The sequence below is a fragment of the Balaenoptera physalus genome, assembly GCF_965194825.1.
Source record: "Balaenoptera physalus genome assembly, contig: HAP1_SCAFFOLD_706, whole genome shotgun sequence".
Lineage (NCBI taxonomy): Eukaryota > Metazoa > Chordata > Mammalia > Artiodactyla > Balaenopteridae > Balaenoptera > Balaenoptera physalus.
This window is the reverse complement of record NW_028126055.1, coordinates 69,413-94,392: the sequence shown is the minus strand read 5'-3', so window position 1 is coordinate 94,392 and position 24,980 is coordinate 69,413. Positions and strand designations below refer to the sequence as shown.

The 24,980-nt window shown below is 38.0% G+C and overlaps 1 protein-coding gene across 6 annotated transcripts in view; it reads left to right on the top strand.

Moving 5' to 3' along the window:
* The window catches only part of LOC309653623 (low-density lipoprotein receptor-related protein 12-like), a 147,101-nt gene extending 133,766 nt beyond the window's left edge, over positions 1–13,335 (top strand). For all 6 annotated transcript variants that reach the window (XM_082478504.1, XM_082478501.1, XM_082478503.1 and 3 more), the window contains 4 exons: positions 2,311–2,513; positions 4,023–5,121; positions 6,398–6,530; positions 11,035–13,335. In XM_082478504.1, the coding sequence (XP_082334630.1) occupies positions 4,103–5,121; positions 6,398–6,530; positions 11,035–11,901 (2,019 nt within the window). In that variant the 5' untranslated portion in view covers positions 2,311–2,513; positions 4,023–4,102 and the 3' untranslated portion in view covers positions 11,902–13,335. The remainder of the gene's footprint in view (positions 1–2,310; positions 2,514–4,022; positions 5,122–6,397; positions 6,531–11,034) is intronic.
* The last annotated feature ends 11,645 nt before the right edge of the window (positions 13,336–24,980 follow it).

The following is a 24,980-nucleotide window of genomic DNA, read 5'->3' as shown; positions in this document are numbered from 1 at the left end:
CCTCAAAAAATTAAAAATAGAATTACCAGATGATCCAGCAGTTCCACTCTTCATATCCAAAGAAAATGAAAAAAAAAATTTGAAAAGATATATGCATCCCAGTGTTCATAGCAGCATTACTTATAGTAGCCAAGACATGGAAGCAACCTAAGTATCCATCAACAGATAAGTGGATAAAGAAGATGTGATATAATGGAATATTTCTCAGCTATAAAAGAAGAGTGAAACTTTGCCATTTGCAACAACATGGATGGCCCTACAGGGTGTTACGCTTAGTGAAATAAGTCAGACAGAGAAAGACAAATACTGTATGTTTTCAGTTTATATGGAATCTGAAAAATAAAACACATTAACGAACATAACAAAACAGAAACAGACTCACAGATACAGAGATCAAGGAGAGGGACAAGATAGGTGAGGGGTATTAAGAGGTACAGACTACTATGTATAAAATAAATAAGTTACAAGGATGTAATGTGCAGCACAGGGGAATATAGCCAATATGCAATAATAACTTTATATGGTGTATAAGCTATAAAAACATCGAATCAGTGTGTTGTACACCTGAAACTAATATAATATTGTAAGTCAACTATACTTAAAAAAAAAAAAAAAACTTCTCAGTAAAAGATACCATTAAGAAAGACTGACAGCACCAACTTTTGGAGAGAATGAGGGTTTGAGTGGATCTACATATATCTTGCATAACATACATGCCCCAAATAGATACACGTTTATACTATATAAAGAGCTCTTAAATAAGAACAAATTGTAAGGTACGAAGGATATAACAAGGTGATTCACAGAAAAAGAAATAGAAATAGCTAATAAACATAGGAAAAAGTGTTTCAATTTCAGTAAATAAGGAAATGCAAACTAGAACAATGATAAATCTCTTTTATCCACCTAACTGGCAACAAATCTTTAGAAATAAAATGTTGCATTTTGCCAGAGTTGTGGGGTATAAGGTGCTTTTTCATACGCACTTGGTGGAATTGTGAGTTGGTATAAACATTTTTCTCAGTGTTGCTATCAAATTTAAAGTGGAATTGTGTCTTTTGACCTAGCAATTCTACTTCTAGAAAAATTTGTCCTAGAGAAATACTTGCTTATGTGTGTGTGGAGAGAACATGTATAAGGATTCCAGCATTGTTCATAATAGTGAAAAACTGGAAGCAGTCAAATTGTCAGCCTTTGTTATAGTTACTCAGAATATTTAAAGGATTTGTTTATTTATTTATTTATGACTGTGTTGGGTCTTCATTTCTGCGCGAGGGCTTTCTCTAGTTGTGGCAAGCGGGGGCCACTCTTCATCGCGGTGCGTGGGCCTCTCACTATCGCGGCCTCTCTTGTTGCGGAGCACAGGCTCCAGACGCGCAGGCTCAGTAATTGTGGCTCACGGGCCTAGTTGCTCCGCGGCATGTGGGATCCTCCCAGACCAGGGCTCGAACCCGTGTCCCCTGCATTGGCAGGCAGATTCTCAACCACTGCGCCACCAGGGAAGCCCCCAGAATATTTAAAGAGGAACTATCCTGGTACAATAATCCTTGGATAATTAACTTTATCATCACTTGGCTTAAGGCAGGAATCTCACTTTTCGGTGAGACATGTTAGTAGAAAATGCTATTTTGTTTTTTCTTTTTTCATAGCACTGGCTAATTTTGTATGTGCTCCTTATTTGACTCTTCTGCCCTTTATTCATGCCCATATTTTATGAACTACAAGATAACGTTTGGTTATAAATCATTTATGTAGAAAAGTATTCCCAAACTCAGGGACTTTTCACTGAAGAAGTTTTTTGTTTGTTCATTTTTAACTTTTTTACTTGGCTCAGGTTTGCTATTTGCTGTCCTGAAAATGTAAGCTGTAAACTCGTTAAGCAAGCAGATGAACCAGTCTAATCTAGAGAAGGCAGACTTCCTCTGTGTCTTTCAGTTCATCGAATTATGGAGTGGTTCAAACAGAGAACAATTTAGGGTGCTAAGAATTAGAAGTGGTCCTTCCTAAACACACACAGGGAGAAGACAAAGAAACATCGTGCCAACTGTCTCCTGTTTTTTAGCGTTTTTTTGGAATTTCGTGTTACTTATGAAGAGGTATTGTTCTGGAATCTGGGAAAGAGATGTAAATGTTAGGAACACAGAAGCAGTATTATTATTTGCTGATGATATAGTCGTGGGCCTAGAAGAGCCAGGATAATCAGTGAATATATGGAGGCTTATAATAAAGTCCTCAGTTACTTTGTATTATTAATGAAATTTTTTTCCAAAATTTCCTTTTCAGTAGCCTTTTCTGACTTTTTATTTGTAGTTTTCAGGATTTTGATATTCAAGGGTCCAGAAGATGCAGTTTGGACTGGTTGACGATAGAAACATACAAGAATATTGAAAGCTACAGAGCCTGTGGTTCTACAATCCCACCACCATATATTTCTTCACAAGACCACGTCTGGATCAGGTTCCATTCCGATGACAGTATCTCTAGGAAGGGTTTCAGACTGGCATACTTTTCAGGTGTGTTTTTAAATAAGAAGAAAGATATGGAACAGAATTCTATAGTATTTACTGCTCAGTCACTTTGGGACTCGCCTTCTAAACAAGGTCCATTTAATTGTGACTCAATCCTCAAGGCAGCTGAGATTGAGAAATTAGAGGCTAAAGGTTCAGGTGCCGTAGATCCGGGTCTCCAAAAGGCATTTTGTATAATCCTAATAAAATGATTAATTTTACAAACTAAGGTCAGTTTTCTTTTTAAATATTTTGAATACGTTTATTTTAAAAGGAACTTTTTCCCCTCAAGTGTTTACCAGTATCCTGCAAGTTACTTCAGAATGTATTTTTGTGTGTGCATTACCCTTGTCTTTACACCTTCAAAGAAAAGACAATCAATTTCACTTTCGTAGTTTGTAGTATCAGAAGTCTTCTTATGCTAATTCTTAAACTTTATCCAAAAAGAGTGAGCAGATCATACAAATATGAAGAACTCAGAGCATTAGAGTTATGTAAATTTTTGCTGAAAATCATTTTACACTTTCTGAAATTACATGGTCTCCTTTAGCAACATATGCTGCTTTTTCTCTTTTTTATTAAAAGCACAGTCTTTGTAATATTTACTTAGGTGCTGAAGCACATTTTCTGTCACCTATTTGCCAGTAAATAAAAGTTGTTAATGGAGAGGTAAGCATTGGCCGACATCATCAGTGTGGACTGTAGGAATCTAATGTTTGGTTTTCTTTCCCTACCTCATTATTGTTATATATTTAAGGTAGTCCACTAAGATAATCAGAATTCTATAAACATTTCAATTCTTTTCTCTCTTCTTCCCCCTACTGTTTTGTTGAGTAAATTTATACCTTTAGCTCAGATTCATAAAATATTTTGCAGTTGTATTAAAACAATAGAAATTATAAAATGGAAGTACCATGTTGTGGTTACATGAAATGTTAGAAATAGAATAAAGTTAACTTATGATAATCTTAGCAAAAATTTGAGTCTAAATAATGGGCTTGCAAAATATGCTATGATACACAAAGCAAAATATTGTGTGTATGTGTATATATATATATATATATATATAATATATATAAACAACTCAAAAAGAATATTAAAACTGGATTTGAAAAGGTGATTATTATAGAGGAGTTTTTCTTCATTGCAAAATGTTTATACAATAGAGTATTTGAAATTCTTAGGCAATACATCCTACTAACTTATATATCTTACATCACTTTACTAAATGTTCTGCAGTAAAATAGCTTCTGCAAAAACAGGATTGGTCTTTTCTCTTTAGATCAGCTGTAGAGATCTTCATGGAACAAATCATAAGTGTTTAATAAATTGTTGAGTAATCAGTAAGCCAATATTAATTTGTCATTAGAGTTTAACCTATTTTTGATCAAGCCCAACTATCATTTGGGCTAATCAACATTTATGATAAAAATGCCACTTGCTGTTACATACCCTTTAAAGAGTATGTTTTTCCCTCCTTATCTCTCCATCTCCCTCCTCCCAATGTCCTCCCAGGGAAATCTGAGGAACCAAACTGTGACCAGATTCGTTGTGGTAATGGAAAGTGTATACCAGCAGCCTGGAAATGCAATAACATGGACGAATGTGGAGATAGTTCTGATGAAGAGATCTGTGCCAAAGAAGTGAATCCTCCAACATCGGCCGCTTTCCAACCCTGTGCTTACAACCAGTTCCAGTGTCTATCTCGGTTTACCAAAGTTTACACTTGCCTCCCCGAATCTTTAAAATGTGATGGGAACATTGACTGCCTTGACCTTGGAGATGAGATAGAGTGTGATGTGCCAACTTGCGGGCAGTGGTTAAAATATTTTTATGGTACTTTTAATTCTCCCAATTATCCAGACTTTTATCCTCCTGGAAGCAATTGCACCTGGTTAATAGACACTGGTGATCATTGCAAAGTCATCTTACGCTTCACTGACTTTAAACTTGATGGTACTGGTGATGGTGATTATGTCAAAATATACGATGGATTAGAGGAGACTCCACACAAGCTTTTGCGTGTGTTAACTGCTTTTGATTCTCATGCGCCTCTCACTGTCGTGTCTTCTTCTGGACAGATAAGGGTACATTTCTGTGCCGATAAAGTCAACGCTGCCAGGGGATTTAATGCTACTTACCAAGTAGACGGCTTCTGTTTGCCATGGGAAATACCCTGCGGAGGGAACTGGGGGTGTTATACGGCGCAGCAGCGCTGTGATGGGTATTGGCATTGCCCAAACGGAAGGGATGAAATCAATTGTACCATGTGCCAAAAGGAAGAGTTCCCATGTTCCCGGAACGGCGTCTGTTACCCTCGTTCTGATCGCTGCAACTACCAGAATCATTGCCCAAATGGCTCCGATGAAAAACACTGCTTTTTTTGCCAGCCAGGAAATTTTCATTGTAAAAACAATCGTTGTGTGTTTGAAAGCTGGGTGTGTGACTCTCAGGACGACTGTGGCGATGGCAGCGACGAGGAGAATTGCCCGGTAATCGTGCCTACCCGAGTCATAACTGCAGCCGTCATAGGGAGCCATATCTGTGGCCTGTTACTGCTCATTGCCTTGGGATGTACTTGTAAGCTTTATTCTCTGAGAATGTTTGAACGAAGGTCAGTATCAAGACAAAACTATAGTGCTTATGCTCTCTACAGTAAAAGCGTGGCCCAAATATTTACAACACATTTTTTTTAATGAGATTAGCAATATATTTTTGTTATATTGTTGAGAAATAAATACTTCTTATGATTTATAAAATGACTATGAAAAGCCTATGACTCAAAAACCTAATAAGAACATTAAAAAACAAATAAATACTAAGAGTTATGAGGTGAGAAAAGCCAATCAGTATTTATCAGTTCCTGTTTTCAGGTTAATCTGTCTTACAGGAATTTTGCAAGCTGTAATTCTCGGTGGTTGCTCTTTAACCTCGGTTTTTATAAATATTAATTCAACAATTCCAGATATTTGAGAACCTTCTGTGTTGAAAGCATTATACAGGTGAATAGAGAAATGCGTAGGAGTAATCTCATGGGCAGTTTACAGTTAGAAGGAAGGAACTGTTGGGTAGAATTAGATGACAAAAAATATAAATGTTGTAAGAGCTATAAAATAAAGTGGTATAAAAGTCGAAGATCTCAGTTAAGAAGTGGTTCGGCGTTAAAGGGTGGCCTTCAGGGAGAGCTGTCTTTTGTGTGGTAGAGGAGAGACTGGACCTGGGAGAAGTTGATGGCAGAGAGGCCTTCTAGAAAGCTCCTGTGGAGACCATGACCGTCAGTCCCAGGAGAATTACAAATGATAGATACAACAAAGAAGTCACATACCAGACAGCTAAGAATAGATGCACAGTATCACAATAACCAAGTGCATCTTATCTTTGGTTCAGTATAAATGGCCAGAAAATGTTTTACTACATTGCAACATAAGAGTACAATGAAGACCAGAGGTCTTGAGTTTAAGAACAAGTTATTCCAGAAAGGGTTTTGGTGACTCATTTCACTCTTTTCCTTATCTGAAAAGTAAATGTGTTGGACTTGATGAATAAAGTGTCTTCTAAGAATTTTCAAATACTTTCACCTCAAGTCTCAAGCCCCTATGTTCTTAGGGGTTTAAAGATCTAGTACTTTTATCTTTTACGGGGATATCTAATTTATTAAAACTTAGTGATCCAGACCCCTAGTGTAAAACCGCATGAGACTAAACTGTCTGCTTCATCTTTGTGTTCTCAGTGTAGGGTAGTATAGATACTCATCAAATGTTGGCTAAGTAAGCTTTACAAATGAACAAGTATATTAAAATTCAGATTGTTTTAATTGTTGATAATTTAAAAATTACTGTTTTGGCTTGCCTTTTTTTTAAATCCTTTTCATCCCCCTGTTTCTCTCAAAGATCATTTGAAACACAGTTGTCCAGAGTGGAAGCAGAATTGTTAAGAAGAGAAGCTCCTCCCTCTTATGGACAATTGATTGCTCAGGGTTTAATTCCACCAGTTGAAGATTTTCCTGTTTGTCCACCTAATCAGGTATGTTGCAACTTATTATTTCTCTTTCCGTACCTCTTAAAATGAAATCTATACTTGTATATAATGGTAAAGTATCCTTGACTGTGTCAGAATTTTTGCAGTCAAGTTAAGAATTAAATATATGGAGGATTTGAGATAATACAGTTGACCCCTGAACAACGAGGGGGCTAGGGACACCCACCCTCCGTGCAGGTGAAAATTCACATGTAACTTTATAGTCAGACCTCTGTGTCTGGGGCTCAACATCCATAAATTCAACCAACCATGTATCATGTAGTACTCTAGTATTTGCCATTGAAAAAAATCCACATATAAGTGGACCCGTGCATTTCAAGCCCATGTTGTTCAAGGGTCAACTCTAATTGTTTCATTGTATTTTAACAAATTCAGAAGTATACTTTTCATTCTTTACTTCTGATTTGGTTAGGTGATTCTTAAGCATTTTACTGTTTAGGATAATTTAGTGCGTTAAAATTCAAAAGTAAAGTTTGACAGCTTATTTTCTACTTGAACTATTTCAAAGATTTAAAAAGAAATACTAAAGTTGATATGCTTAGTAATAGATTAGTAATATGCTAGATTAAAATAAAAGTTGTTGAAATTAAGTTAACATTTCTACCTGACTTGAGAGGAAACTTCTTCACAGCTGGATTTTACAGTGCTTAAAAATTCATATCATTTTCTTTAAATAGTAACTCATTCTTTATTAATGTTTCTGAATTCTTTAAATTTTTGTGAGTGATTTTTTACTTCGGGTGTACATTAAAGTGATCCAGTTATACATATATATATATATTCTTTTTCAGATTCTTTTCCATAATAGATTATTATAAGATATCAAATATAGTTCCCTGCAATTTATTTTTTAATTTCTTTTTCAATGCTTACAATTGTGCCCAGGGTTCTTAAGGGCATTAAGGTTTCTACATTTAAAATGTAAATTCATCCAGAATCATTTCTAAAAGTTGTTCCCAGTATCAGAATTAAGAAAAATTGATGAACATTGTTTTCCCAGTAATTGAATTCTGTTCAAAATGAAAGACCGTTTCCTTTTTGTTAAATAGGTTTCCAATTACAGTGGGTCATCTTATTTGAGTCTTTTAGGAAATCTTTGTGAGAATTTGATGTAATTTGCTAAGTAAGTAATTCAGAACTTCCACTGGTTGGAATTTTGTGTGCAACATAGGAAAAACCTACATTGTGGCTTTTATATATTGTTGTCCCTGCCATGGGGAAGGGTTCTTTTTAGGTAGGAATTCAGAGGATGGTTAATTCCATCCACCCACTCCACCATGTATCACCCCACCCCTATATCCTGAGGCTACCTTCAAGAGGTTAGTCAACTGTGAAGTTAGAGGGGGCACAGTCCACACAAGACAGCCCTTACTTCTAAAACCAATTTTAAGTTCCGGGGCTCCCAAACCATCCTCAGGTTTGATAATTCACTAGAAGGACTGAGAACTCATTGAAAGCTGTTTTACTTAATAGTGTAAGCTGGTGTAACTATTATTGCTGGGAAAGGATCCAGATTAAATCAGCCAAAGGAAGAGACACGTAGGACAGGGTTCAGGAGGGTACCAAACACGACCCTTCCAATTGTCTTTTCCCCATAAAGTCAGGACAGTGTTATTCTCTCGACACAGGTGTGTGACAGTATGCACGAAACATTGCCAACTAGGGGAGCTCACCCAAACTCGGTGTCCAGGGTTTTTACTGGAGCTCCATCACATAGGCATGATTAATTGCACACGTGGCTGATCCCAGTCTCTAGCCTCTCCAGAGGTTGACTGATTCTGCTGACTCAACTCTCCCACGCTACATCACATTGGTGTGGCTCAGAGCCTCCACCGAAAACGCGATGCTACTCTCTGGCTGGCCCAAGTCTCCATGCAATGACACTCCTGTCAAAGCTGACATTCCAAGGTCTGAGGTCTCATCCCAGAAGTAAAGGGCAAAGGTCAGACCTCACTTTGGGTAAGGTTTCAATTCTTTACTACCTACTACAGCATTTTTGTAGGGTTATAATTTACCCTTGTGAGGGAATTCTGCTTCAACAAAGTTTTAAAATAAAATATGTTTGCAAATGGTAAACTCGATTTTATTCAGTTAATGAGATTACACTCTTATGTTTGAAACTTTTGGTAATAAATTATCAAATTTCCTTATTTGTTTTTAAAAAGAAAAATAATCTTCTGATTACCAACTCATTCAAAATAGCGATCCTTTCTGAAGAATCCTTTTCTTCTGCTTCATAAATGGAAGAAGTATATAAAATTATTCCTAAAACAATCATGAGATCCCCTTGTAGAATCTAATGTTAAATTGGCAATCATTTAATTAAACAGACTTTGAAGCCAGTAGAGAGCTTCATCTCACTGACAGACTATACTGTTAAAGTCGGCTTTGAAGTGTGCTGAAGGCATTGTGGGTGGCAGCTGCATAAAAGTGGAGGATATCTGAAGAGCCTTGTATTCATTGCTGGATTTAATGACAGTGCTCACACAAAGCCTTAGAACGTGAATGCCAAATGAAGAGGACCAAATCTATGGAGTTCATAGGGATGTGAGCCACTTTTTTTTTTTTTTTCAGTTAGTTTATAGTTACATTCCCAATTGGTGAAAACTCTTACTCATTTATATAGTAAATTTTATGTGCTGATATTCAGATTTCTTATTGGCAATCTGTTATTTACTAAGGCTAGACTATGAAATATTCCTGTGATAGTAGCTTCTTAGCTTTCTGTGAATTATATTCCAGGGATTATGTTCAAAGGGTGTATATGGAAATCACAAATCTATATGGAAAACCTGAGGCTAGCTGTACGGTATCAGCTTGGATTTACTTCAATACCAGTCACAAACAGAGATGGAAAACATACGTTATCACATCTTCTTATTCTCTTCCCTTCCTTTTTTCTGTGGGGGGACAGGCAAGAGCCATTCATTTTGGCGGAGGGAAACTGTATCACCTTTTGAAAGGGAGTATATCAATTCACCATTGTTTCTTGGAAATACTGTATTTTAAATACTAAATGCCAGATTGATGAAAGCTGTGTTTGTTCCAAGTTTGATTACTCCTTTTTGTAACCACTAGATGGAGCTTAAAGACTGTTTTTGTAAATACTGTAGTTTTTTTTTTTTTTTTTTTTAATTCCGATAGTCATTCATCTAGAAAAAAGAAAATCTAGATGATTTTTCTTTCAGTTGGGCAATATGGTCACCTCCCATATGCACTAATTAAAAATCACCAATTTTCAAAGAATAAGGTTATAATTTATGTTTAACATGAAGCTGTAGAAAATAAGACATAAATCTTTTTTTTTTAAAGACTTTTTTTTTAAAGGAATTCCTTTATTTTTATTATTTATTTACTTATTTATTTATTCATTTTTGGCTGTGTTGGGTCTTCGTTTCTGTGCGAGGGCTTTCTCTAGTTGCGGCAAGCGGGGGCCACTCTTCATCGCGGTGCGCGGGCCTCTCACTATTGCGGCCTCTCTTGTTGCGGAGCACAAGCTCCAGATGCGCAGGCTCAGTAGTTGTGGCTCACGGGCCCAGTTGCTCCTTGGCATGTGGGATCTTCCCAGACCAGGGCTCGAACCCGTGTCCCCTGCATTAGCAGGCAGATTCTCAACCACTGCGTCACCAGGGAAGCCCAAGACTTAAATCTTTAAGATTGAGAAGGAACCCAAATGTCTCAGATACCATTGAATAGGGCTATAAACAAGTTAATTTCTTTGGCTTTTTGTTTCCTGTGCTGCATTACAAATACAGTAATTCCTTTGTTTATGACAATATAAATAAATTTGTATTTATTTATAATAAATATTTATGGATATCCTCAATTTATGGATATCCTCAATATCCACTCATTCAACAAATCCTTGAGAACCAACTGTGAGATATAATTTTTACATGTTTTGGAAGGTTTCATCCTTGTAAATCAAGTCTAACTTGTGCTGTGTTAAAACAAAAAAACAAACAGCCTAGTTTTCACACTTCTTTAGGTCATTTAGAGAATTATTGTAGAGACTCTTCTATCTTCGTAGCTAAAGAAGTATCAAATACTTTTATTTTCCATCTTTGGTGCATTTCTAGGATTGGATTACTATGTGAAGTTTTGAAATAAAATTGCTGTTGTAATTGGCATTAAACATCATTTTAAAGTTCATATATAAAATGAAGTATCGAGAAAATCTTAAACACAGTGAACAGTGGTTCAAGTTATAGGTTAGATTCTGGAGTGAGGTGAACCTGTATCGATGAGAGAATTTAATTCATCCTCCATAGACCGTAAAATGAGTAATAGAACTTTCATCCACAACACATGCTGAATAGAAGGGTGTTTTCCATCTTAATACCTCGTTGTTAGCTGTTTTAAGATCTTTTCTTTCTTCCTTCCTTCCTTCCTTCCTTCCTTCCTTCCTTCCTTCCTTTCTTTCTTTCTTTCTTTCTTTCTTCCTTTCGTTCTTTCTTTCTTTCTTTCTTTCTTTTCTTTCTTTCCGCAGGCTTCTGTTTTGGAAAACCTGAGGCTAGCTGTATGGTCTCAGCTTGGATTTACTTCAATCAGACTTCCTATGGCAGGCAGATCCAGCAACATCTGGAATCGTATTTTTAATTTTGCAAGATCACTCCATTCAGGGTCATTGGCTCTGGTCTCAGCAGATGGGGATGAGGTTGCCCCTAGTCAGAGTACCAACAGAGAACCTGAAAGAAATCATACTCACAGAAGTTTGTTTTCTGTGGAATCTGACGACACAGACACAGAAAATGAGAGAAGAGATACGGTAGGAGCATCTGGCGGGGTTGCAGCTCCTTTGCCTCAAAAAATCCCTCCCACAACAGCGGTAGAAGCAACAGTGGGAGCAAGTGGAAGTTCCTCCACTCAGAATACCCGAGGTGGTCACACAGAAACCGGACGGGATGTGACAAGTGCGGAACCCCCAAGTGTGAGTCCGGCGCGTCACCAGCTCACAAGTGCGCTAAGTCGTATGACTCAGGGGCTACGTTGGGTACGTTTTACATTAGGGCGATCAAGCTCCATAAGTCAGAACCAGAGCCCTTTGAGACAACTTGATAATGGGGTAAATGGAAGAGAAGAAGATGATGATGTCGAAATGCTGAGTCCAGTTTCTGAAGGAGCTTCAGACTTTGACGCGAATGACTGTTCCAGACCTCTTCTTGATCTTGCCTCCGATCAAGGGCAAAGGTTCAGACAACCATATAGTGCAGCAGACCCTGGAGTAAGACCAAGTAATCGCGATGGCCCCTGTGAGCGCTGCGGTATTGTCCACACTGCGCAGATATCAGACTCTTGCTTAGAAGCAACGCTGAAAAATGAAACGAGTGATGATGAAGCTTTGTTACTTTGTTAGGTACACGAATCCCATCAGGGAGATTGGATACAAGTTGGAGCAATATCCATTCATTGTTTTGGAACTTTACAATTAAACTAGTTTTAATTTAAAAAGAAAAAAGATGCAGGGTGATTTCTCACTATCATATGTTAGCCTGCATGGTTAAATTAAACACCTGTAACTCTATAAACTTTAGAGTTTACTATTGTAGCAGCTAAAAATGCATTATGTATTCAGATTGTTCAATAATGTTCTTCCATTTGTTTCTAATTGTTTTCATCCTGGTACTGTAGTTCGCAGTAGAGATATGGCTGCAGAAACTCATTTGACTGTCAGTTTCTATCTATCCTATGTTAAAACGTTTCTTTGTTCAAAATAATACCTTCTTTTAATTGAACCCTTTATGCTTTTGCCAATACATCTTGTAACTTAATATACTAGATGTTAAGGTGGTTAATATAAAAAGAGAAAAAGTCCTTATTCTCACCTGTTTTTATTTGTATAACATCTGTCTAAACATTATTAGATTTCATAATATGAGCTTGTCAAAGGGAAAAAAACTGTCTAAAATTTTTTCTCATGTTTAACATGCAATGATGTGAAATTTAGATAGAGTTAGATAAATTAATGGCAAAAACAAAACTCTTTTATAAATTTTCTAATGTTGACTTTAATACTCTAATATGGTACAAACCAAATGGTAAAAAGCCCAAATCATTTCTTTTTTTATCTCTATTTAAGGACAGAATTAAGCGGATGAAGATATTCTACTATGCATTAAATCTTGAACTTTATAAAATATGTACAAAAATTGTACAAGATAAGTTCCAACTGGTAATGTCTTTCCCTGATACAGGGTTATGCTTGTATTGGACCCTAGGGATTTGCACTAAAATCATATCAAGGTCTCAGATGAGTTTAGTGCAGAAGCACTATCACTTTAAATACTATTATTTGCTATCATAATGACTATATATTTCCATAGCTTATGGGGGGGGGCGTGAGGGGGCATTTTTATGACAACTTGAGGTTGCTTTGCTAGTTTCATATTTATTTGTTGTATTTAAAAACTGCATTATAGTAAGAAAGTGATTTTTTCAATATATTTTATTCATAAGGGGAGGATCATGCTACATGTTGAAAAGCAAATTAAGAAATCATTCAGATCACCTCCCTTTTTTAAGTAAAATGAATTGCAAAACCCCACATATTTTTTTATTGTCAATTCCCATTTATTTATTCTTTAGCTGTCTGTTTTAGTAGCTTAATGTTTGAGTATGAAAAATGTATTTGTGTATGATTATTGCTATTTATTAAATTTTAAATACTTTGCTGAATGTCATTTTAAAGCATGTTTGAGGTCTTGTGTATTTGTCGTGTTATGCTGTCAGGAAGAACTGACTGAAATGTTTTAATATGTATCAAAAATTAAAATGACTTCTTTTTTTTGTATTGCCTTGAGGTACTTTTTAAATCAAAGTTTCTATTTATTTTTGTTCATTTGGTGCATATACAATTTCAGGCCATGAAATATGCAGTGTGTCTAGAAGAAAAATTAAAGAGGGGATGTCTTTCTTAACTCCCTTATAGTAAAGTAGTAGCTTACTCCAGTTCTCAAGGGTAAAAAAATCCCTAAGGACCTGGACATTATTTTGCCTTTAATTGATGTGTCTTATAAGAGTCAGTAACTATATCAGTTCTCTTTTTATATTATTTTCAGATACATTTTAGACCCCTATACAATATTTTACTGGCAGAATTTGGGTTACCAAATTAACCTTGTTTAGGTCCTACTAATTATATACTATTATGTATAAGTTTTTTGTTTTTGTTTTCTGACATATATTTTAATTTCTTTGTTTAATTAACTAATACATCTTCTTGATTCAAACAATAAAAAAATTAAGTCTCTCTCCTATCCCTGACAGCCATCTTCTAGTTCCCTTTCAAAGAAATAGGTACCAAGACCAAATTCTTGTATACCCTCCAGAAATACCATATAGATACATAAATGTATCTATATGTATAAATGCTATATGATGTAATACAAATTGTAACATACTATGCATTCTTTTTCTGCACCTTTTTTCAAGGGAAAAAGTGTATCTGCTACTGGTTGAATGTTAAAAGTACAGTTGGGTATTTCTGTTATTTGACTTTTCACATTTAAAAATTTGATCTATCCTGAATTTAAGGCTCCAGTTTTTCTTCCTAGGTAACTACCTAGTTACTGCAAGGCTGTTTATTAAATCTGTCCTTTCCTTGCTGTTGGAAATGGCCCTTTTATCGTATTGCAGATTTTCATATTATGTGGATGTATTTCTAGACTCTAATTCCATTCTCTTCAATTGACTTGCCTTTTTTTTTTTGTACCAGTCCTACACTGTTTTAATAACAGTAATTTTTAAATGTTCAAATATTCTTGCTTATTTCTCCATTTGAACTTTAGAATCAACCCTTTGTGTTCCACAAAACAAATCCATTGTACATTTATTTTTTTGGACAGTTTTACTTTTATAGGTCAACTTGGGGAAATTTGACATCATTATCATGTTAAAGCTTCTATCTAAACCATGGTGCTCTATCCAAAAATGGTTCCCAATTTGTTCAAGTCTTTTTTGTTGTTTCCTTCACAGATGCTTCGCATTTTACTTTACAGAGATCTTGTACATGTTTTTCAAGAGTTCTTAGAAATTTTATTATTTTTGTTACCATTATTAAGGAAGTCCTTTCTGTTTATAATTTAGTCTGATTTTAGTATATATGAAAGCTAATGACTTATTTATGTTAATTTTCTGCCCAGCTACCAGACTCTCATTTTCTTATGGTTTGTAATAGTACTTCAGTTAATTCTTTTGTGTTTTCCAGTTATACAGTCATGTCTTCCAGTTTGCATACCTCTTTATGTCTTGATTGCATTGTCTAGTACTTCTAGAATAATGTTAAAATATATTGGCTATAATGAACTGGGTTGAGATATATACATTTAATCATGTTAAGGAGTATCCATTGATCCCTATTTTAAAATAAATTAGTCAGGAATGCATGTTGAATTTTATCACATGCCTTTTCATTTTCTATGGAGATGATCATACGATTTTTCTCCTTTGACTTTTTAATATATTTTGTCATTTTGGACCATCCTTGCGTTCCTGAAATAAACTACTTGACCATATGTATTATTCTTTTAATATATTTCCAGATTATGTTTCATATTTTATTTAATATATTTGCATCTGTATTCATCAGTGCAGTTAGTCCTGTGTGTGTGTGTGTGTGTGTGTGTGTGTGTGTGTGTTGCACGCTATCTTTAATAAGTTTTGTTTTTAATTTTATGCTGGTAAATTGGAAATGTTTTTCCTTTTCCTGAGTTCTGGAACAGTTTGCACAGCATTGGAATTTTCTCTTCCTTAAAATTTCAGTGAATTTATCTGGTGCTGGTGGATGTTCGGCAATAGCTCTTTGACAGCTCTTTTAGTATCTGTTACAGTAATTGGTCTGTGTAGTTTTTCTGTCTTAGCTAGGATCATCAACCATCCATTTTGTCCATGTTTTCAAGTTCATTTGCCTAGAGGTGAGCAAAGTTACCCTCCTCTTTTCTGCATATGGCTCTGTCCCCCTTACTATGTATTATGCTTGCTCCCTTGTTGTCTTAATTGAGATGGCTAATGGTTGACCTATTTTGTTGTTGTTTTTGTTTGCTTGTTTCCCCCAAGTGGTATGCTTTGAACGTCTCTTCTGTTATTTTTCTGTTTTCCAATTAATTGATTTCCTTAAATGTCCTACTTTTTGCTTTCCTTAGTTTATTTTGTTGTTTTTTTTTTTTCTAACTCCTTGAGTTAGCATTCAGTTTAATCATTTTTATTTTTTCTTAATTATTAATATGAGATTTAAGGTGTGGACTTGAGTACTGCTTAAGCTGAATCACTTAGGTGAACTAGTGTTGTCATTACTATTATATTCTAGGTGTTCTGCAGTTTCAGTTTTTATTTCCTCCTTAACCGACAAGTTGTATAAAAGAAGGCTTTTTCCCTTTTTCTTTGCTGTTTTTTTCCCCCAGATAATGGCAGTTTGGTGTGGGTAGTGGTTTTGTTTTCTGACTCTTTTATTAGTTGTCATGTTTTGGCATCAGGATCAGAGAATGTTATGTGTATTCTATTTACTGTGGAGAGTTTATTGTCTTTTCTTAATTTTAAAATATTCCAGGATCACTTTAAAAAAGTATATTCCCGGTTTACAGGATATAGATTTTAATAGATATTACTCAGGTTTATCATGTATCAGTTAGATCTTCCCTCCTGTACTTTGTCTTGTCTTATCCATCTGTCTGTCAGAGCTCCAGTGTTGGTATAAAGGAAGAGAGGGGGAACCAAGGGGCTGTGTCAGACGAGCTCCCGGGGCAAGATCCCCGCCTCAGGTCATGTCACTTACTAGGACTGAGAACATAAGCACGTGATGAGGGCAGTCTTCCAACAAGCTCTTGGGGGTTTGGCTGCTACTACTGCTTACCACCGGCATCCACCGTTAAGCTGGAAATAAATGCATACGACAGGTTAAAAGAATAAAGGAAGAACGAGCAGATTGACTTCAAAAGGTGTTTGTCGAGTCCCTACCACAGACCCAGTAATGCTGACAGCGGTGACCTGCCTGCTGCTGCTCTCCATTCAAGCTGCTTGGCCATTCCCTCTCACCCTGCTGAATTCCAGGCAGAAGATGACAGCAACTTGATCGGACTCATTTTACTCAAGTGGGCCCTTGTTTAAAAATTGATAGACATCTCTGCAGAAACTTCTTATGAGCTAGTCTCCGAAGGCCCAAAATGTCACTTACGCCACATTCTGTTGGTCAAACGAATCACTAAGGCCAACCCAGCTTCCATAGAAAGAGAGACTCCACTCTCCATAGCAGATGTAACAAAGAATTTGTGACGTCTGTAATCGACCCCAGGACAGTGCCTGATACGTAAGAAACACCAAGTTGCCAGAATTAATATTTTAAGCAGAAAAACAGTGCTACAGTCCCAGTAAGAAGCTCATTTGCCAAAAGGTTATCAAATGAGCTCCTCTGTCACGTCACGTACATGAATTGTGCATATCTTAGTTGATTAGAAATACAGTAGTGTAACAATTTGCTTTAGCATGTTCGAATGAGAAATCATAGCATTGATGCAAATTTAGATAAGCATGTTTAGGCATTTGATGAATGTTAACAATTAGTTATTTTTCAGCTAAGTTTATTTCAACATGTTATCATAACCTGTAAAATATTTTTAAATTTATTAGAGGCAACATCGTGGATGAAAACAATGGAGCCACATTGCCTGTCCCGCTCCTTCCTATCGTGCAATCTTCAACAAGTCCCTTAATCACTCTGTACTTAAGTTCTTCATCTGTAAATGGGGATAATAGGGCTGTTGGAAGATTCAATTAATGTATGTAAAGCTCTTGGAGCAGTGCCTGGCTCATTGTAAGGACTACATCTTTGCTATTTTTGTCATTGTCTGAATGTTAAACAGAGAACATCTCTGAAGCTTGAATTAAATCAGATCTTGTATGTGAAAAGTCCGAAATGATTCATGGTTTCCAAAGGTCGTGAAGATGTGCTTCCCAGGTGCTTCTGAATGCAGCCGCTTCCCCTGGGATCATCGTGGAAGTGAACCGGCAGCTCAAAGTCAAAAGGGGAGCAAGAAAAGGGGGGGAAGAAAGCAGTAGCAGCCCGCTTGTGATGAGTTGAAGGGAGCTCCAAGACCCAGGAAACAGGATCGTGCTGCGCTTGGGGCCTGAGGAAATTACCACAGTGACTGAATCTGGAGAAAAGTCTTCACAGGTCTCCTAGAACCTGCTAATTTTTAGACCACTTAGTTCTTCCATTGTAGCAAATGTGCATCCTCAACATCCAGAGGGAGAGAAGCCTCATTTTAAGGGTTTGGGGAAAGGATAAAAGAAGCCTGATGTCTCTGAGCAACTGCACCAGGCTTGGCCTGGCTCCCTCAACTTCCCGGTTCCATGAAGCAAGGGTGGTAGGCTTCTCCGTCACCCACGGAGTAAGACATGCCTAACTCATGGGCGGGTTCTTAAGTTGGGAATAACAACAGTGGTTGGGAGGATTAAATGAGAGTTAATGAGGATTAGTGAGTTAAAATAGTGTCAGGTGAGTGCTCGGTAAACGATAAATGTGGCTACAGTTGATGATGGTCAGGTTATCAATGCACTGCTCACCCTGCTCTCTTCCAGAAGCAACTCTGTTTATGTCTTGGGCTTTCCTATAAGATTTCATTTGAACAAAGGGTTTTGAGAGTTAATAAAATTTAGAAACCAGTGCTAGAACATGACAAGACTAAGTTGCCGTATGCTAATCTAGGGCACATATGGTTTACTGATCATGAAGTGCCTTGAAAAGAATTTACAGAGTGATTTCAAGTAACGATACTGAGATGTCAATTGGAGTGGATTTTCCCACGTGCTGGAGGGAGGCTAAAGCCCAAGGAAGCTTAATATCCTCCAAAAAAGGGATATGTAAGCTTTACTAAGGAGAAATAATAGAGTGTGGTGGGAAAGCATGGACTCTGAAGTCAGACACATAACAGTTTGACTCCTGGCTCTGCTACTTTAGGAGTTTTATAACCGAATAAATCACTTGATCTCAGTAAGCCTTGTTGTGTCATCTGAAAAATGGGCTAACATCCAGGCTTGAGGGTTACTGTAAGGATTAAACTAAAGAAAGAAATAAGAGGTTGAAATAAATTTTAATTGTGATTATTACAGACTCATTTTCAAATAAAAAGGACCTTTTTTTCGAGCTCCCCTCCACTGAGTGTTATGCATTTTGTATATTAGTAGAGCTTTCTTTAAGAGCATATTTCTTACAGTAATCATTCTCCTGTTTTCTTGATTATAGGGCAACTTATGGCTGTATCTCAATGAAAAGTAGATTCACTAAACAAAGGTAGAGTGGCATCTTGGCACAGACGTCTTTATTTTATTATAAAAAGGCCAAAATGGTGATCTTCCATAGAGCCCCAGACCAAGAAAGATGTGGCTACAAGCTATGGACTTCGTAACATATGTTGAGCGAGTATAAATAAAAGACATACAGAGAAGTGATTTCTATTAAAAAATTATAGTAACAAACAATATTAAAAAAACTTTTCTCAATTTCACTACAGTATCAAATTTCACTTGAATATTTATACTTCTCTCATCTGCTGAGCTCTGATTTCAAGGAGCATAGAAATTCCTTATCTAATTTGGCTTTTAGATTTAGTTTTTACTTACCTTAAATATAGACTTTGTTATTGTGCATTGTGTAAATTTCAACTTCACTGGGTTCTTATTACTTTCCTTGGGTTGGAACTTACATTATTGCTGTTTTCGATGGAGATTTCACCATACAACATAATTTCCATTTCTCTAGCTCATGAGTTGCCATTAGAGATGTTAGCCAAGTGCACAAAGCAATTCTTCGTAACCTTTTCCTAGATTTGGAATGAAAATAAGCATCCATGTTTAGAGTACTTCCTGAGAACCAACCACAGTACTAGATATATCACACTTTGTTTACCCATTTATCAAATGATGTTTTTTTGAGTTATTTCTCCTTTCTGACTATTAAGAATAATGCTACTATAAACATTCATGTACAAGTTTTTGGGTATATACCTAGGAGTAGAATTTCTGGGTCATAGGGTAACTCTCTTTAACTTTTGAGGCACTGCCAAACCACTTCCCACTGTAACTGTACATTTCATTCCTACCAGCAATGTATGAGGGTTTCAATTTCTCCACATCCTTGCAATGTGAAAATATAATACAGCAAAGAGTCATATTGCTTCCAATCCCAATGAGAAAGGCACTTCCTGAAGCTTCTGCTGATGTTTGAGAGGATAAGCCCTACCCCACAGATTTGTTCTGAGGATTAGAAATGAAGTACATCAGGTACACAGTGAACTCTTCTTAGACGTCACCATGGTCTGTGATAGGTCTTTGAATACAAAAACAAATACCATGCAGTTTTCATTTTCCAGAAGCTCACAGATTAGTGCCCTTAAGTACAGTTACACAACAGACGGGTAGTTGGTATTATCCTTGACCTTAAATCACATTTTCACTGTGCTTGCCTTGTCTAATACTAAATACCTCTCACAGCAAGCAGAACAGTAAGTTTCTCCCAAGACGTATTTGTTTAAGATGAACAAAAGTTTTAATAAAGAAGGAAGATATACAAATCTAGTCCCTTCCAGTTATATTAGAGAAATGAAGTATAAAATGAGATGGCACAGCCAGTGCAGAGACAGAAAGGTTCTAATTCAGAGGGTGTGGGCCCCGGTGGGACAAGTGCAGGTAAAAGGGGCAGCACCTTGACTACTGTCTCTCTCTATCTTATGGTCTTCCTTTTACACTGATGCCTCCAACATCTGGGGCATCAGTCTCGACACTGTCCTGTCTACATAACTGTAAACAGTGTCATGAGGGCTCCAGAACGGCACCTGCTGTCCCTGCTTCAGCCCCAACTGTGGTCACGCTCAGGACCTCCCAGGATTCCTGGAAAAGTTGAGGTAAATCCTAGTAAGGTCCGCCTTTGAATCTTTTCAGCTTTAGACCTTGACAGCATCAACAGCAGGGCATAGGAAGAGTTTTACTAAGTGGCAGAACCGAAGTTGAACTCTCCAGAAGATACCCAGCAACTTACTTTGTTTCCATGTCTCAAGTCAACAAAATACAAAAGACTGAAAGTAGATCAGGGGTTGCCAGGGGCCAGGGCTGGGGGAAGAGGATTGACTGCAAAGGGGCACCCGGAAACTTTTCTGAGTGATGGAAATATCTTCTATCTTGATTGTGGTGGTGGTTACATGACAGCGTGTTTCTGTCAGAATTCATAGTACTGTACACTTGAAAAGATGGATTTTGCTCTATGTGCTTTACTTTAATTTTTGTTAAGAAATTAAATATATAAAATGCATATTCAAACCCTCTTTGGTCTGTGTAGCAAAGTCCAAGTAATTTTTTTAATGATTTACTCTTGACTCTTAAAAAAATAAAACTTTCTCAAAATGAAATCTCAGAGATGGTGGTTTCTGCACTCTCATGTTCATTGCAGCATTGTTTCCAATAGCCAAAACATAAAAGTGTCCATTAACACATGAATGGATAAAAATGTGGCATATATATATATATATATATATATATATATATATATATATATATATATATATATATTTTGTGTGTGTGTGTGTGTAAAATTAATAAACAGAAACCTCAATCAAATACAGCTGGGAGACCAGAGGGGGCGCTCTCACCTCCTGCACCTATAGCAGAGCCCCGCAGGAATAATGACTCCTCCTCATTCCTGGCAAGGACTCAGCCAAGGAAAAGCCATGCACTCCTTGTTCACTGTAGCCCTCCCTGCTTCTTTTTCCCTCTCTTAAAGCCTGTTCCTTCCTTTGCCCAGTGGCTTGCCATGGCTGGAGACCCCAAATTGCAATCCTTTGCTGATCCCAAATAAACCCATCTTTGCTGGAGAAATATCTGGCAGTCTATTTGTTTCAGGTCAACAAATGGAATATTATTCAGAAAAAAAAGAAGGAAATCCTGCCATTTGCAACAACGTGGATGGACGGTGAGGATATTATGCTCATAGTGAAACAGATCAGAGAAAGACAAATACCACATATGATCACATATGATCTCACTCATATGTGGAATCTAACAAAACCAGACTCATAGAAACAGAGAACAGATTAGTGATTGTCATGGGCAGGGCTGTAAATGAGTGAAGGTGGTCAAAAGGTGCAAACTTCCAATTATAAGATGAATAAGTTCTGGGGACTTAATATACAGCTTGGTGACTAGAGTTAACAGTACTGTGTTGCGTACTTGAAAGTTGCTGGAAGAGTAAATTTTAAATATTCTCACCACACACACGTACACAAAGTTGTAACTATGTGAGGTGATGGATGTGTTAACTCACCTTATTGTGGTAAACGTTTCACAATATATGCATATATCAAATTATTACATGTACCCCTTACACTTACACAGTGTTATGTGTCAATTACATCTCCATAAAGCTGGAAAAAGTTCTTCTCAAGATCAGTAAAATAATTTCATAAGCTTGTGGATCTCACATTTTAAAAAGTGAAACTATTAATAAGAAGAAAATGCTAGAATAGAGAAATGAAACAGTTGGTTTTGCTAAAAATAATATCTAACAAGCACTATGCTATGGGCTTTACATGAATTATCTCATTTAAAGTGTACAGCCCTTAATGGGTTGCTACCACTATTCAAAAAACGAACAAAACAAACAAAACAAAACAAAACAAACAGACAAAAGAAAACAACAAACCCAAAAAAAAAAAAAAAACCAAGAGGCTTAGGACCATTAAGAAACTCAACCAAGAATCCACAGATGTGGACTTCCCTGGTGGTGCAGTGATTAAGAATCCGCCTGCCAATGCAGGGGACATGGGTTCAATCCCTGGGCCAGGAAGATCCCACATGCCGCAGAGCAACTAAGCCCACAAGCCACAACTGCTGAGCCCGTGCACCACAACTACTGAAGCCTGCGTGCTCTAGGGCCTGCGTGCCGCAACTTCTGAGCCCGCATGCTGCAACTACTGAAGCCCACGCACCTAGAGCCCGTGCTCCACAACAAGAGAAGCCACTGCAATGAGAAGCCCGTGCACTGCAACGAAGAGTAGCCCCGACTCGCCGCAACTAGAGAAAGCCTGTGCGCAGCAGCGAAGACCTAACACAGCCAAAAAAAAAACCCAAAGAATCCACAGATGATAGGTGATAAAACCAGAACTCAAATCTAGATCAATTTGGCTCCAAAGTACAAGCTTTTTAATTTTACTTTATTACATTTTTTCTAATCAAGGGGGCGCTTCCTCTATTTCCTTGAGTATTATTTCACTGCTGAAATATAGTTTGCTAGGAAAGCTCAAAGTAACTTGGAAACCGTGGCACAGTACGCATGAGGTCAAGGGGCAAGAGAGTTTCTGGAAGCATACATTAGTGCTGCTGGCAGAAAGGGCAGAAGAAACCTTTGAGCCGAGCTTGGTGCTCCTAGGCCATCCCTTGAGAAAGCAGCGTCTTTTTGTTCAAGGGGGGACACTGATAGGCACTGTCATAGGCTGAATTACGGGGCGCGAAGATACCCAGATATCTTTCTAGTCCCTGGAACCTGGGAAAGTTACCTTACATGGCAAAAGGGACTTTGCAGATGTGGCAAAGTTAAGGATTTATTGAAATGAAGAGATCATCCTGGATTATCTAGGTGGCATGTCCTGAAAATTTTCCCCCAAGGCAGGTCAGTATTGGTATATTAGATCTGGACTCACTAAATTTGTTTGTTACAGGATGGAGCACTTTTTTTAAACCCTCATGACATTAGTTATCTGAGCAAAAACATAGACCAGCTCCCCAATATTTAGATAACAATCTGAAGCAGCTTTGCAGCCCCATGTCACAAGTGCTCGAGGTATAAAGAGTGATGGATGTAGGAGTTCATTCCGGGATTACGCTCATCCATGTACGTAACCTGAGGCCCAAATGCAGCCAGGATTTGAACCTGGCTTTAGAGTTTGGACTCACATAATGAGTAAATGACAGGTTCCGGAATGAAAGGCTTACCTCCAGCATTTACTGTTAGGTAACCTTGAGCAGGTCCTTTTACCTCAAAAGGCTCATCTGTTAAACAGGGAAATAGTATTTAGCTCAAAGAGGTGTTGCGGAGGACGAAGTAAAATAAGGCATGTGAAGCATTTGGCCCAGTACTGACTTGATTCAGGTACTCAATAAACCTTAGCTCCCGATGCTGGTATTGTTATTCAGGGCTATTATTTCCTCTTTCTGCCTGGGAGGTTCAGGGAAGAGTGCCCTCTGGAGTTGTGCAGTGGCCAGCTTTCTCTCTCTGGTCCTACAGAGACCACTGCCGGCTGCCAGAGAGAAAGATGTTGTCCCTGCTCATGACCGAAAGGTCCCACCAAGCATCGTCCCCCCATGACCTACATCTGGATTTACACTCTGTGCTTGGCACCCTTTCCTAGCACATCCCCTCTGCTTCAGTGGAGGGACCAGAAATAAAAGAGCCCCAAATCTAGAAGGCAAGTCCTTCTTGGTCTCCATTTCCCTTATCTAGACCTGAGAAGAGTTTAGCTCTAGGACTATGCCAGGCACTCCGTGGATGGGCGTCTTGTCCCTGTTCACAGAATCACAAGACTTTTAAAAGTGCAAAGGCTGGGTCTTACGAGCTCTTGTCAACTTAGCTCCTCATTTTTCAGTTGAGGAGAGAGAGGCCCTAAGAGTAAGTGGGTTGCCCAGACTCACACCAGAAGCTTGCATCAGAGCCAGGATTAGACGCCTAATTCCCATCCATGCTGCCTACCTGCCTCTCCTATCGCTGATTCAGGTATAACCTCATCACCCTGCCAGGGACCTTGATCCCAGCGAGGGTCAGGGGACTGGGGCTGCCCAGAGCCCCCAGCTGGGGCGCACTGGAGACGCCCGGCTCTGCCCCCTCTCTCCTTGCTCACTCTGGCTCACACACCCTCGTTGTCTGCTCTTTCTGCCCCACGGACAGCTTTTCCTCCAGAGGAAACAATACCCTGAAATCCCCTCAGAGCCACAGGGGCCTGGAGTAGGAGTGGGGGTGGGTTAGGAGAGTAGGGAAAGCAAACTCAGTGACTCCAGGGCTTCAGAGGACTTAAATACACCTGGGCCTGGTGGCTTTGTTTCCCCAAAACCCTGAGCTGCTCAGTGAAGGAAGTCACCCTTTTCTGCTCTGCCTTTCTGTCCCTTTAGACCATCAGTCAGGGCTGGGAAGGCCTTCCTTTCCAATTGCTCTCACCTACACTTCAAAGTAGACATGTTTCTGTGGGTTAAGCTTTCACAGCCTTTGTAACCCTCCTTTAAAATGAGTCCTCTAAGGAGTCATGGGTCCTCAGACACACTTTGGTGTGTTAGTTAATCAAACTGATTCTTTCTCCAGCAAGAAGAAGGCAAAACAGCAGGAGGCTTGCTTCCCGCCTTCCTCCAGTGCCAAGATCATCGTGTCTGGGATTACTTGTTTCATGCCCACTGAGGGCCCGTGTGTCT